General features: G+C 31.3%; 1 protein-coding gene across 2 annotated transcripts; it reads left to right on the forward strand.

The window, feature by feature from the left end:
* The first annotated feature begins 504 nt into the window (after positions 1–504).
* On the forward strand, positions 505–12,130 carry LOC110998587 (sorting nexin-27). Of its 2 annotated transcripts, none has more exons than XM_022267293.2 (9): positions 505–811; positions 3,360–3,462; positions 4,065–4,338; positions 5,240–5,337; positions 6,034–6,280; positions 6,873–7,036; positions 7,302–7,485; positions 8,030–8,202; positions 8,687–12,130. In XM_022267293.2, exons 1-9 carry the CDS (start codon positions 543–545, stop codon positions 8,753–8,755), a joined length of 1,581 nt encoding a protein of 526 aa, XP_022122985.1. In that variant the 5' UTR covers positions 505–542; the 3' UTR covers positions 8,756–12,130. The 2 variants fall into 2 exon arrangements, with proteins under 2 accessions (XP_022122985.1, XP_022122986.1); XM_022267294.2 differs by lacking the exon at positions 505–811 and adding an exon at positions 2,376–2,555.
* The last annotated feature ends 2,183 nt before the right edge of the window (positions 12,131–14,313 follow it).

Here is a 14,313-nt window from a genome sequence, read left to right on the forward strand (position 1 = left end):
ACTCTACTATTATTTACGGAGACAGGGATGGATTCTATAGTCTTGATCCGATTTTGTTCATTGTATAGGACAGCGAAAGTGTGATCGAGGCATCTCTTTTTAAAAGGGTTGATTTAAAATAGGCATTCAAGTAAATATGATCTGAGTTTTAAAATAATAAAATATTTTAAGACTGATCGTTAAATCTTAGGTTTGAAACAAACACCAGTAATAAGTATTAAATACAATGGGAAATGTACAAAAAGTTGACATTTTTCTTTTTTTCTTGTTCAACATTCAATGATTTTATGTTTAACTGGTATCTATAGTATAAGTAAATTTAAATAATGTTAATATTGAAGTTCTACTAAATTAAATAAATATTTTCAATAGTAAAATGCAATACAATGTTATTTCCAAATTTAATTTGTGATTGAAAATTTTAATAGTACTTAGTAGCACTATAGTCATCTTGTATAATCTGTTGGGATACGGACGTCAAGATCTAGGATGTAGAACTAGAAGTGGTGGTAGTCTGTGCAAATTGCCATCTATTGTCCAAAATGGCCGAGACAGAAACCGATAAAAACAATATTGTTAGGCCTGAGAGAAATAATAGGAATTTAACGTCAAATAATGGCCCTCGGCGTGTTACAATATATAAAACAGAAACTGGTTTTGGTTTTAACGTGCGCGGTCAAGTTTCTGAGGGTGGGCAGCTGAGGTCTATTAATGGGGAGTTGTATGCACCTCTTCAGCATGTTAGCGCTGTTTTGGAGCAGGGTGCGGCAGAACAAGCTGGCATTCGGAAAGGAGATCGAATACTTGAAGTGTAAGTAACTTCTAATTCGTTTCATGACGGTAAATGCCCTCACCACTCAATAATAACGATTTTCTGGGGATTTCCATTCGGCGTTGCAACGAACCAGAATAAAAATGTAATTAAACAAAAAGTTTATCAGCATTACAATGAGTCGCTAACTCAGAAACCAGATTTGATTACATTTTTAAATATTTCCTTAAATATAAATTTCGTCAATACTGGCTCCATACTTTATTTAACACATAATATTTTTGCAACCTTTACTATTCAGAAAGCATTAAATTGTTTACTATTTTAATCGCCAATTAATGGTTACAAGGGGGCCTTTTAGGTAAGTAAGTAAATGTAATTTAGTATTTCTTACTGATCATACAAATAGCAAAATAATATGATTTCTTAGTAAGGCATTTATAAAGGCTATTTATTCTAATAAATATTAAAGATAATGGAACACATTATACAGGGGATTTAAATATTTAGTTTGAGGACAGGATGTGTCTACTACTAAGAAATACATCCTCCTATATAATATAAATCAAATACTTTTGAGCTCCATATGACATGATTGAAATATTAATTGATCATCACATCATTAGACTTATTTCAAAGGATTGTCTTAAGAATACTTTTTTTATTATTGAGCAAAGTAAGCTAAAATAATTTTTATTTGAATAAAATCTTAGATAAAAAGATCAATCTCACAATGACAAAGAATCATTAGCCAAATCACACTAGTAATTACATAAAACCTATTGACCCTTGCCCTTTTACTGGTTAATATTTTATCATGTGTCTACATATATTAATAATGCTCCATTAACCTATTTAAGTCCTTATCTAGACAAGAAATTGCATTCTTCATATTGAATGCATGTACATGGTTTTGGTTAACAAAATATCCTATACTAAGATTTTCCTTTCTGTATATCAGAAAATAATGAAATAAAAGTATTTCCAAGAATTAATAAAAGCATTTTGTATAGACCTGAAATTAATAACTGAGATATATGTGATAGCTATTGACATGAATTATATGTCTTAACTATCTTCTAATTTATATCCAAGTTTTCCAATCCAATCTCAAGTAGATATGTTGAGTGCTTCTTTCAGCTACATGTTTAACGTACAATATAAAACATGTAGCTGTTTGTTGAAATGAGTTAATTTAAATAGATTTTATATTAAATGAATCAGACTTCGCTTATATCTATGCACACATCTAAAACTTAAATGCCTGTGTCCACATTCTTATATGCTGCTACCACTTCCAATCTATTTAATTTATATTCCATACAAGAATACACAAATAGTAATATTACAAACTATTTCATCACCCTACCACACATTTATCAAATGTCAATTTTGTTGTTCTCAATATATTGTGTATTAATGAGACAATTATAATAAATAGATCATAACATCATTGGTTATGTTTAGATTATAAATTAGTTGTGTAGTAGACATGTGTCAGCATACTGCTTACTTTAATAGTTGGTTTTTATTCTTATATACCAATTTTATATTAATTGTGTTTATTTCATCATAATAGTGATTAACATGATAAAATTAAAAATAACTTTATGAATTTTGTTAAATGGATTGGTTGATATTAATTTTAATTGTTTCAAATAAATGTGCGATATAAAATGTCTGTACAAAGAGGTGGTGTTGGAGACTTCCAATATTGTTTTTATTACTGCAACCACACTGGATTTGAAATCTATGACCTGGAAATTCCGCACAGTAAAGCTAGGTATACCTATATATAGTATTAAGTGATTTTGGTGTGCTAGACTGTGTGAAATTAAATTCTATGACGCCCCCTAATTTGACAAATTAATATTTCAAACTTGTAATTATATATGAGTTAACCATAGTTACACAATAGTGTATTTTGTAATTGTGTGTAGCATAGTGCCCATTTAGAGAAATGCAAGTTAAAACAGCCAGCTATTTATTATATATATCTCTCCTTAAATGCCTGTAACTATAATGACCTTTTTTAATTTATCTTTTATATAAATTTCTGTTATCTAAATGCTCACATTATATTTTGGGGAATTTATTAATAATTAGGATTAATATGTGCTTAATTGAATAGTGTGCTTGGAGCAAGGTCTATTTAAATCTAAAATATTTTTCTATCAAATCCGGTGTATAAACCTATATATCAAATAATGGGATAAAGAGATTACTAACACCTACATAGTAGTTAATTCAAAATAAACAAGATAATGTATGTACAGTTATTTATTGGAACAATGTCCACATCTACAAGGTATTTGATATTGTATAATTATAGACAAATGATTTGTTTTTATACTTAAAATGTCTATAATTTTAATTGATATGTATGCATCATTGCGTCACTTTTAATAACCATATCTTTGTAATATTGTAAATCTAAATTGTTTTTAGAGAACTTATTATCTTAATGAATATAATTGATTTATACACCATATTATCTGGTGTTCGTGGGATATGCGATTTTTTTTATATATCGTACAAATTAGTCTTGTTACACAACACTTTTGTTATCCTTTGTCTGGGCTTACAGAAATGGCGTAAACGTGGAAGGTGCAACTCACAAACAAGTGGTGGATCTCATCAAGTCTGGCGGAGACTGTTTGACTCTTACTGTTATTTCTGTTACACCAAAGGTACTTTAGAATCTTTAATTTTGATAGGTTTATTCAATACTTCAAAAGTCAAAATCAAAAATCATTTATGAATGTAGGTAACACAATGTACACTTATTCAAGTCAATATAGATCGAATGCTTCTAATTTTACATTTACTGCCAGTTCTCAAATCAAGGGCGTAGAACGGAAGAGAAGAACTTGGCAATAAACTCTTTTTAATGGCCAGGTTTTTTTTACACAATGTTTGTAAGGACCTGCAACCATTACACCATGTTCCATATGACATCTTAATAACGAATAATAAAATAAATTAAAAACAAAGATTTGTACTTTATCAGCAGGAGGCATGGTGAAATAGGAGCACGCACTTGCAGTATCGTGGAAGTGTTCGATTTAACTCTGAAAAAATGCAAAAATATTGCTAATAGTTGTTGTAGCTGTTTAGAAAAATAGTTGTAAAGCAGACGCAAAAACCTGTTAACCATACAACCAACCAAAATTTATTTAATTAATTATTCCGACTTAAATAAATTTTGAAAAATAACGTTGCAAAGGCATGGCAGGTTAAATAATTGTTTGATTACATTGTAAGTATACAAAATATTTTTTACTATACACAGGAAGCAGAAAGACTAGAGCCATGCGACGACGGCTCCGCCCCAGTAGGTGTTATAGGAGGGGCCGCGAACTCACGCGCTACTGTCTACCAGCGCTACGACTATACCGACAAACGATCACTACCGGTATCAATCCCAGACTACCGGATTATTATGGAAAGGAACACCGGACGATCCTTTGTTGCGTTTAACGTACATATGGCTGGTAGACACCTGTGTAGTCGACGGTATCGAGAATTTGCTGCCCTTCATCAAGTACTGAGGAAGGAGTTTATTGGTAAGAATCTCTTTGTTAGTTCAACGTAATTGTGTAGTTTAATTAGTTTATAGAAGTAAGTAAGTACTGTTGAGATGAATATGGAAGTTTATCAGTGTAGCTTTTGAGTAGTGGATTTTTGCGGAAAAAGGAATTATACTAATGACTAGCGGACCCGACAGACATTGTCCTGCGTCATATTTCAAGCAATTACGATATTAAAAAACTAGATATTTAGTTGAAGTACAGATAAATAACCTAGATATCTAAACGCATACAAAAGTTCATTAAAATCTGTTCAGCCGCTTAAAAAAAGTACCGTTCACGTACGGCAGAATTGTAAAAAGATGTGATGCAATATAAATAAAGAAATATATATTTAAATAAAGTTATAAAAGACACCATAAATTTGGTATCTTAACAAAAGTCAGGATTACTTAATATGGTGTTATTCTTTAAAAAAATCCGCGCAAATTCTTATTTTTTTTCCTCTTTATGAAAGGTTCTTATGTTTTTTGCAAAGTCCATAAAAATTTTTTAAACAAAAGTGATGTCTGGAGAAAGCGGGCTTAGCTCTCGCGAGCTAGGCATTGTATGTATCTCAAAGCAGCAATGTCTTCATGCCAATTGTACATCCCTGTTCTATAAATAAATATTGCGCGTACTATGTGTGAACTATTTACGCAAACTGTTATACAGATATGATATAAAATGATTAATTTTAAAACATAGCGGATGTAATAACAAGTTGATTACAGTGAATTTAAATAGATTCTTGGTTAATTGCCTTTGAGACTTGTTTATTAAATCATACTTTCATAAAGATTTTTTCGTTTCACATATAATTCTTAAAAAACTTATTAAATGAAATATCTCTTATCTGGATATATTCTGTTTGTCAATTTGTACCTCAATTTTGCAGGCTTCAATTTCCCAAAGCTACCAGGCAAATGGCCTTTTACACTGAGTGAACAGCAACTAGATGGAAGGAGAAGAGGCCTTGAACAGTATTTAGAAAAAGTGGGTATTTTTATCATAATTAATTTTGATAATACTGAATTATTTGACTGTCTTTGAGTAAGTGGTTTGGGTGTAATGGGTTTTGTACTGTCACAGAAAGATTTGTCACTTCTGATTAAATAAAAAGTAGGCTGAATGTTTCATTTTATTTATTTATTTTATTTATGGTATAAATAATCTTAAATAGTAGAAGTTGGTGTGGTGGAAACATAAACTGGATACAGTTTTTCTGTCCACCAGGACGTCGAAAATATTTAGTTAATTATAATTAACTTAATAAAGTGACATAATATACAACATGTTTTGTTGTATATTATGTCACTTTATTAAGTTACTTTACCCTCAAAAATTGCACAAAGAACGCACTAAACCGATCGAAACACCGCCGCTTCATACATAGCCGGTGCAAGAAACCTGTTCTTGGCGAGAATTCTCAATCGACTACAGGATGTGTTCTAATATTCAAATATGAATTAAATGACCATGTCTGATTTTTGTTATGCGTAATTTATAATTGTTTGCTTTATGTAATAATTTTTTATCTGCTAAGAGATGGAATGTAGTCTCTTATATCTTTCTTTATAGGATTTATTTGGTATTCTAAATCATATATATGTTCAGATACAAAAATAGTCCTAGCAGGCTAGTTATATAGTGAAAAGTGTACACAACAGTATAGCTGACATTTACCCACAGGTGTGTGCAGTCCGAGTCATAGCTGAATCGGATGCGGTGCAAGAGTTCCTAACAGATTCTGATGATAGTTCAAATCCATCTCCAGTAGACCTGAAGGTGCTCCTACCTGACAGAGAAGTGGTCACTGTGGCTGTCCTCAAGTCAACCAACGCTGATGATGTGTACCGAGCTGTATGTGATAAGATCGGACTCTCTAAACAAGTGCAGAAATATTTCTACCTGTTTGAGATAGTCGAGTATAATTTTGGTATGTTTCTTTTGTATGTCACTGAAAAAAAAGTTTCTCACTTTGGTACTCTGGAAGGGATCGGTTGTAGGCACAACAAATTTTCAGTTTCTAGATTGTATAGGTTTTTGTGGTAATAAACTAGATAGCGCCATCTAAGTGACTTTGTCTAATTATAAACCAGTGGATCTAATGCCTTTAAGTTTTAGGTCACAGATTTCTGTATCTGTTTCGTGATTATTTTCTAATAGCCAAATACTAGTCTAGGACCCTTCAGAGACGGATACACAGTTTTTGGTGAACATTATGACGGTCTCCTTTTGATGGCGATTGTTTCTTTCACCAGCACCATAAGAGCGAATGTTAAATGCACATAGACAAAGTATTGGTGAACATTCTAGAATCGAAATTCACACGCTCCTCTCTTATTTATGGTCCATGCTGGCTGCATGATTTTCTACGTCAGTCTTTTTACATCAGTGTAAAATAGTTTTACATATAATGTATCAGAATTTAATTTTTATTGTATGTATATATAATTTTATGTAAAAGAAGTACATACTACTATAGTCATGGCAAGCATTTTAAATAAATAAGCTTTTGTCTTTTCCAGAGCGCAAACTGCAACCGAACGAATGTCCCCACTCTTTGTATATTCAGAACTATTCTACCGCGTCTTCGTCATGCCTATCACTTCGCAAGTGGCTTTTCAACCCTCACACGGAACTGTCTGTCATTGCCGAGGATACTAAGGCAGCAGAATTTATATTTTGGCAGGTAAAATACCTGATATTGTCATTTGTGACCAATGTAAAGTTTATAAATAAATCAATCGTCATAGTTGTGACATTAAGTTGCGTTAATTAAAGTGATTCTAGATTAAACATATGATTCTAGTAAAATCTTGAAGTATAGAAATCAGTTTGGATCATATAAATTTTTTAGTCATTTTATCATTCCTAATCTAATACTGAAACAAGTATATTAAAACAAAATATTTACAATTTATTATTAATTGTTATATGTATGTTTTGATTTGCAGGCTGTGGAAGACGTGAATCGCGGCGTATGCGTAGCAGGTGCTCGTCTGTATCAACTCAAGGCTCTGCAGGAAGTGCGTCGCGCTTCTGACTATTTAGCACTGGCGCGTACGCTTCCCGGCTACTCGCATATCGCCTTCCCACCCGCGCATACGGACACGCACGCGGCCCTTTCTTTGACGCTCGGTACGTATACGTCACTACTCACTATACGCCTTGTCGTCCAGGAGAAGGTGGAAGGCACTAGACCGCGCGGCACGTCGTGAAGCACATCACATCTGCCCCATAGCGATCACGACCGCTCTGTCAAGAGTGTACCGAAAAATAAGAAGAACGTATACGTCGGTGCGCACGCATTTTTCCTTACGAATACCCTCATAAGTGAAAATCTCAAAATAGCTATTAATAAAAAGTTAGTAGTATTATTGCACTAACTAAAGTACTTATTTCGTCTCTATCTGTCAAATTATTTTTACGGTACGATGGAAAGTGGCAGATGATTATACGAGAATAAGAGTAACAAACCGGTGAAGTATTATGAATAAGAGAGTTACTGTTAGTATTATCTGTGTTCCGCAGTTTGGATCGTGTGAATGGATGGTAGCGTATGTTTGTAATTTTTTATGTAAATGTGTATTTTTTTTTAAATTGGCGCGTTCAACTATATAAACACTATATAATATAAATTACATCGAATTATCTGTACTAATGTAAAGATTATACATTTCAGGGTGGTCAGGTATGAAGCTGTCAGCGTTTTACGAAAGTGGGTCTGTGGAACAAGAAGGCTCAAGTGTAGAAATATGCTGGAATGAGGTCCGATCCTGGCGCGCTGATGACGACGCAGCGGCAGCTACTATTGTCTATGGACGGAGGAGGCCACTCATATTGCACACGCCATATGTAAGTATTTGATAGCAAATGTGTGAAAAAGACAACTACAACCTATAGACACCAAAGGAAAATCTATGAGTGCGGTATTGGCCTTTTAAGAAATTTTCTGGTTTTTTTTTCAAAATCATAATCTTTATTAATAATAATGTTTGACGATAAAAAAATATTTTCTACAAACTAAAAAAATTGTGGCAGTTCAACAAGAAAAATTACTCTGTCCATAAAATTTCTTTGTAAGAAACATTATATCAAGAAAATTATCATTAAAAAAAAATCAAATCCAGATTAAGAAATAATAATAACTGAAAAGCCTTGGTTTTATGTTCTTATAATAATTTGCAATACCGCTGTTAAATTTGTGACTATTTTGTTTATATTATGACGACCAGTTTTATATCTTTATAATAAGTTTTTAAAAGTACTCTTGATGTGACATGACCAGCTTTAAAAATCTAATTATTAAATAATTAAAAATGTATCACATCAATTTCAGTATCAATTCTTGTGCAACTGTATGGACAGAATAGCGGAGGAGGCGAAATGGGTGGACACAGGCGAATAAGCTTTACTTGCATCCAGAAAAGTATATCCAGTATTTATTTCTACGGACATGGGTCATCGTAAATTGAAGGTATAGAACAAGGAATTGTATTAGAAATCCGACCCTTGGAATTGTACTCAAAACTCAATTTTAATTTAATACATTCCTCTACGATATTGTAATATTGGCGATATGAATCACGAGAATTAAGGAAACGGATAAAAAAAAAGAAAATAATTAGTTACTAAATATCACGTACTTATAATCGCTAATTATTTTTTATTTTAAATCTACCCTCTTTTATACGCTGATTCTAATCTATTTAGTATTTGAATATTAAATCAATATAATATATAAACCTATTAATCACTAGCGTTTAAGAGAGGGTATTTCGAAATACAGTTGTATGACTACTATAGTAAATTATATACTTAATTATGGCTAAGTATTTACTATGTAATTCAATAAATATTATGTCTAAGATGTCACAAACAGATCGATGCGGTGCCAACGTTCACAAATACTGCCTAGAATTCATATTCTAACAGAATCTAGTAAATACAATAGTTTGGTTTTTATATGAGAAAATAATGTATGTATTAGAAAAAAATCCCCCACTATCAAGTGCATAACATTTACCTCGGAAGGTGTACAGCCACTTTTCGTCAGTCGAGCGCCGACTGTCGGCGAAGCCACACGTCCGCTCGCTTTTTGGATTTAGAGAAAGATCTCATCAAAATTTATTAGTGTAGTGTCATTTAATAAAGTTAGTAGATTAGTGTTTAATTGTTAAATCATTAATAGTCGTGTCGTCCGCTTGTTTTTAACCGCCTTACATATCTCGTTAGTAAATAATTTAAGTTAAACTTGAACGATATATGTCAATTAGCGGATAACGAAAGGGAAATAGTTAATTTTATTTATAGCATAATTTTGTATGTTTATAATGTAAGGAATATCCTAGATTTCAAAATTGTGTTTTATTGTCTCATGGAGGGTTTTGTTATGGGGTAGTTTTGTAGTGATATATAATTTGTTATACAGGCTTGGCCGTATATAATTCAGAAAGGTTTATCAAAAATATTTTGACGGTTTTAAATATTCTTCTATAAATAATTCAATCTTATTCGTATTTAACTAAAGTACTTATCTTAAAATCGTATTTAAGTTTGATCGTAAAATTTATAATTTTATTATGTTTGGCCATTTCATGAAATGGTCTTGTATTTTCTGTATATTCTTTAATGCTAATTTTTTTTGTCATCACTTTCTGAACAATATTCATGTCGTGGCTAGATCAAAGAATCGATTGTTTCGCGAAATGGTTGCCCAATAAAAAAAATTATTTATTTTATTTATTAACACTTCGTTGCATTACATAAAAAGAAAAAAAAAATTAAACATAATTTAATGAAAAGCAACTGGCGGTCTTATCGTTTTCGAGCGATTTCTTCCAGACAACCACTAATCAATAATGTTTGAGTTTGAGTTTTACGATCTGTCTACGATATTTATACCGTTTAGCTAATTTTTTATGTTTGTGGTTTACTATAGTACATTAGTACATTAGAATCTATTTGAAATTAAATTTTTTTCGAATGAATTTTTATAATTTTTTACGGTTTAAGTTTAAGTATAGTACTTTTGTTAAAACGCAAAAAGACTTATGAATAAGGGAGTTTGTATTTGCCATATTCTGACAAGGTTACAGTCAAATGTTTAATATGGCAGTTAGCAGTATTAAATTATATAAAAATCGGTGCCATCTAGATTCAATTGCTTGTTGCAACCTGATTTATGTGTGATTTAATTAAAATATTTTAACACTTAGGGTAAAATTGTTCACTTATATTCGCATATATATTTAAAAATTTTAACGGTTTTGAATAAATATTGAAGTTATTACAATTTTCTATTTTTTTTATAAAATGTTAAAACTGTTTATGAGTTGAAATAATCTTTTCAATTTGTAAAATGTATTCTTCCATTTTTATAAACGTTTTAATTTTAATGTAATTATTTGATAGATTTTATTTATAAAAATCAATTTTAAGTAAGAAAGTAGACATTGTAGCCAGTTGTTTCTTAATTAACTACCGCTTTTTGACGGCTTTTTACTGTTTTGATTAAGAAGATTCAAAACCGTTAAAATATGGCATGCTATTATACAGTATTTATAAGTGTAGCTTATTGTGATAGTTTATTGTAAATAATTAATTTATGTGTTATTTGTTACATGTAAGTATCAGTATCATGACAGTTGTACTTAGTTAAAATTGGTTGCGATAAATACAGTCTAATTATAATTAGACATACCGGACTTGCGTCTGGTTTCTGATATCCTAACATACATATAATTAGTAATTGCTTTTCAATTATCGCAACTAATTAATTTATATTACTGCCTTATCTATGGTTTCTATGCAGCTATGTTTGAATCTATAATCTATGAACTGTCAAGTAAGCAACTTATCTGTTATACAAATGTGCAATATCACCTTTAAGGTTCATGTTTCAGTTAAAGTTGATAATATTTTAATTAAAAAAATAAGTTTAATTGTGTGTAACCATCATATTTTACTTTCGACGTCAACAGAGGGAGCTTCGAATACCTTATAATATTAATCCTTCAGGAAATATTTGCCCGAAGAAATGCGTCAGCTATATTGGAGGGAGCTTCAAGGATATTATACAAACCGTAAACAATTTTCTCTAGAGAGATACTTCAGTTAACGTGTGTTTTATTACTTCCAATAAAAAATATAAACAAAGTTCGTCTCGTTTTAAATTTTGAACTAAACTATTTACTATTAAATATTATTAAACTGAGACTTTACACTTTAAGATTTTAATGAATTGTTGCTTGTTAATTGAATGTATAATACGATATTGATTTTAAATAAAATAGTGGCACCTACAAAGCATTAAATATTGTAATTTCTCGTGAATTTTTATCCTTTTTGTGTTAATTTTACAATGCATGATTTCCAAGATTATTATATTACTGTGGCAATTATACAAATCTCCAATTTTTTATGTTTTCTGTGGTGCTATAACTGTGTCACAAAATATGCTTTTCAGGAATGCTGGATATATAATAATATGCTGGCATTTTTATATTTATATTAAATTATATAAACTCAGATCTAAACGGTTTTTTTTTTGTTTCATCGTCTAATCGGTGCCTTTTGTTTTGAGACAACTTGTATTAAAAAATGTCGCAAAATGTATTTTGTCTTTTCATATTTAAACTTTGTTTTCTATAGAATACGGTCATAATACCAATAGTTGGTGTTAGGATAAACATTCCAGTTTCCTCTAGCATGTCTAAAGTATAATATTGTAACGATAAGCTATCAGTATAGATTCACATAAATAAATGCATTGTACTACAAATGTTGTTTATTTTGTACCTCCTTTATTAATCGCTACAGCCCCAACAAAATTCTTAAATTGTATTCGAAACGTTAATTTATAAATTGATTTGAAGATATAAGCTTCGAGTTGTATTGATGAAAGTAGATTTTTGTGGTTAGGTCTAGGAAATATAGGCTTATATTTCAGACGATTGAGTGCCGTAAAATTGCATATTATTAATAATCCAATGGAACAAACCATTTAAGTCTTGGCCTCAGATTGAAATCGTCTCTTTAATCATTTTTATTTAAGCCTTCGACTGATGATCTGACACGTCGAACGAGCGAGATTTCGATGCGCACATAGAGAGTTCATTTGTGCACAGTCAGGAATCGAACCCCATGTTCACATTTTTTTGCATAATGTGAGTTGTTCATTTAAGAAACATCATTACACTTGCAAAATACAAGAGCAAGGATAATCTTCACTCTCTTCACTTCTTCACTAGCATATAATCAGCCTTAAATATTATCAGAGTGATAACAACAAATGATTTCACGTATGTCGTGCGCGTTCGGTTAGCGCGTTGTTAGCTGCTCATGTGAAATTATTTGTTTGCTAATGAATTAAGCTCAAGGCTCCGCACCCAAGTTCGATTAGACACTATTATCTGAATAATGGGTGTGGCTTAATTTGCAACAGTGTTAAACTGTAGATGAAAAATGTTAGAGAACTATGTGATACCATCATGATCCTATGTTCCAAATAAACGTATGGGGACTAACGAAAGATACTGTAGGATACATGGGTCCGTGGCTGGATACGGACAAGGCTAAGATGATACCGTGTCCTGCCTCAGCCGATTGTTGGTGGCGCCGTGGGGTTTTAGTGGGTATGCACAGTAGTGGGTCCCACATAACCCTTCACCACCAGGAACCGTGCCGCGGGAGGGTATGCGTAACGCATTTCCCCACGAAAAAAGGATATATGGGTCGGAAGACAAAATCAAATACTCGTAGAGCATACATTTTAGTATGTATTAGAAAACATTTTTACTAACTAGCGACTCTAGCTATACAAAGTAATATTCGGCTTATAAGTATAATAGATATGACTATTTTGGATGATCTTGGCAACTTGGCTTTTGATTTTAATGAAGATTTCTGTTGCACCGGAATAGGTACAACAGAAATCTCTGCTTTCGAAATGTAGAGATTTTATTACTGACTTAAAATATAAAAAAATAATTAAACAGTTTATTTTATTATCAATCTTGTCCGTATCGAAATGTGCATATAACGCTCACTTAAGAGAGATCAATTTCTTGTATTTCAGGAGTTGTGTTTTATTAAGAATTGTTCATAATTAACGTACTCGTAGCAAAAACTACCGCAACATACAATTTCGGTGTATATCTAATATTATTACTTTTTAGATTTTATTCATTGCATTGCAGATTTTTGTTCGCTATACACTCATCGATTCGCTCATTAACTAATTTATTATTATTATTATATTTTTATAAAAATTTAAACATAATTTTATTGAGGTCCTCTTGCCTTGTCACAATTTACTAGTTATTTTTAATGAAATAATAAATCACAAATTTGTTTAACTCAACGTAACCGTTTAACTCAGAAAATCACAACAGACATTGAGACAAGCCCTTGGCTTAATTGCATAACTGGAGCGTGCTTATTACCGTAATACGTGTAATTCTGTCTGTCTGTCTCAAGAGGAAATATTAATATTACATGTAACGTGACGCCTTGCTACGGCGTAGCACTTAATTTGTTATTTTCTGTAGTTGACGGAAGGACTTAAGAGGGAAAAGAGAAAATTTTGTGCCAACAATTCATTTACATTATATCTGGTTCACGACATTTAAATTAAGAAAAACGTATTTTAGTGCATATCTACCGAGCCTTTCCGTTTGTGGCCTGAAACTTTTTAATTTTAGGTAAATATGTTTTTTTAGTTTACCGAGTAAACAGTTTTTAGGTTTTTTTTACAAATTAAAAAAAACTAAATAATGTCAGCTGGGTTGATTATTATCTACTATTTTTAAATCCAAAGGTCTTGTGATGTTGATCATCACAAAACACCCATATAATGTATTTCCATTACAAAACGTCAAACTTAAACAAACTAATTAAAAAATTGGCTATTTGAAGATTAATTAGGGTCAATTTATTAAATATCTCTTAAAAATGTATATCAAT

Source organism: Pieris rapae, chromosome 5, assembly GCF_905147795.1.
Source record: "Pieris rapae chromosome 5, ilPieRapa1.1, whole genome shotgun sequence".
Classification (NCBI taxonomy): Eukaryota; Metazoa; Arthropoda; class Insecta; order Lepidoptera; family Pieridae; genus Pieris; species Pieris rapae.

Coding starts and splice junctions, on each gene's coding strand:
- LOC110998587 (XM_022267293.2), top strand. CDS start 543: ATGGCCGAGACAGAAACCGATAAAAACAATATTGTTAGGCCTGAGAGA. Junction 5,338..6,033: donor TTGAACAGTATTTAGAAAAA/GTGGGTATTTTT, acceptor ATTTACCCACAG/GTGTGTGCAGTCCGAGTCAT. Junction 7,486..8,029: donor GGCCCTTTCTTTGACGCTCG/GTACGTATACGT, acceptor TATACATTTCAG/GGTGGTCAGGTATGAAGCTG.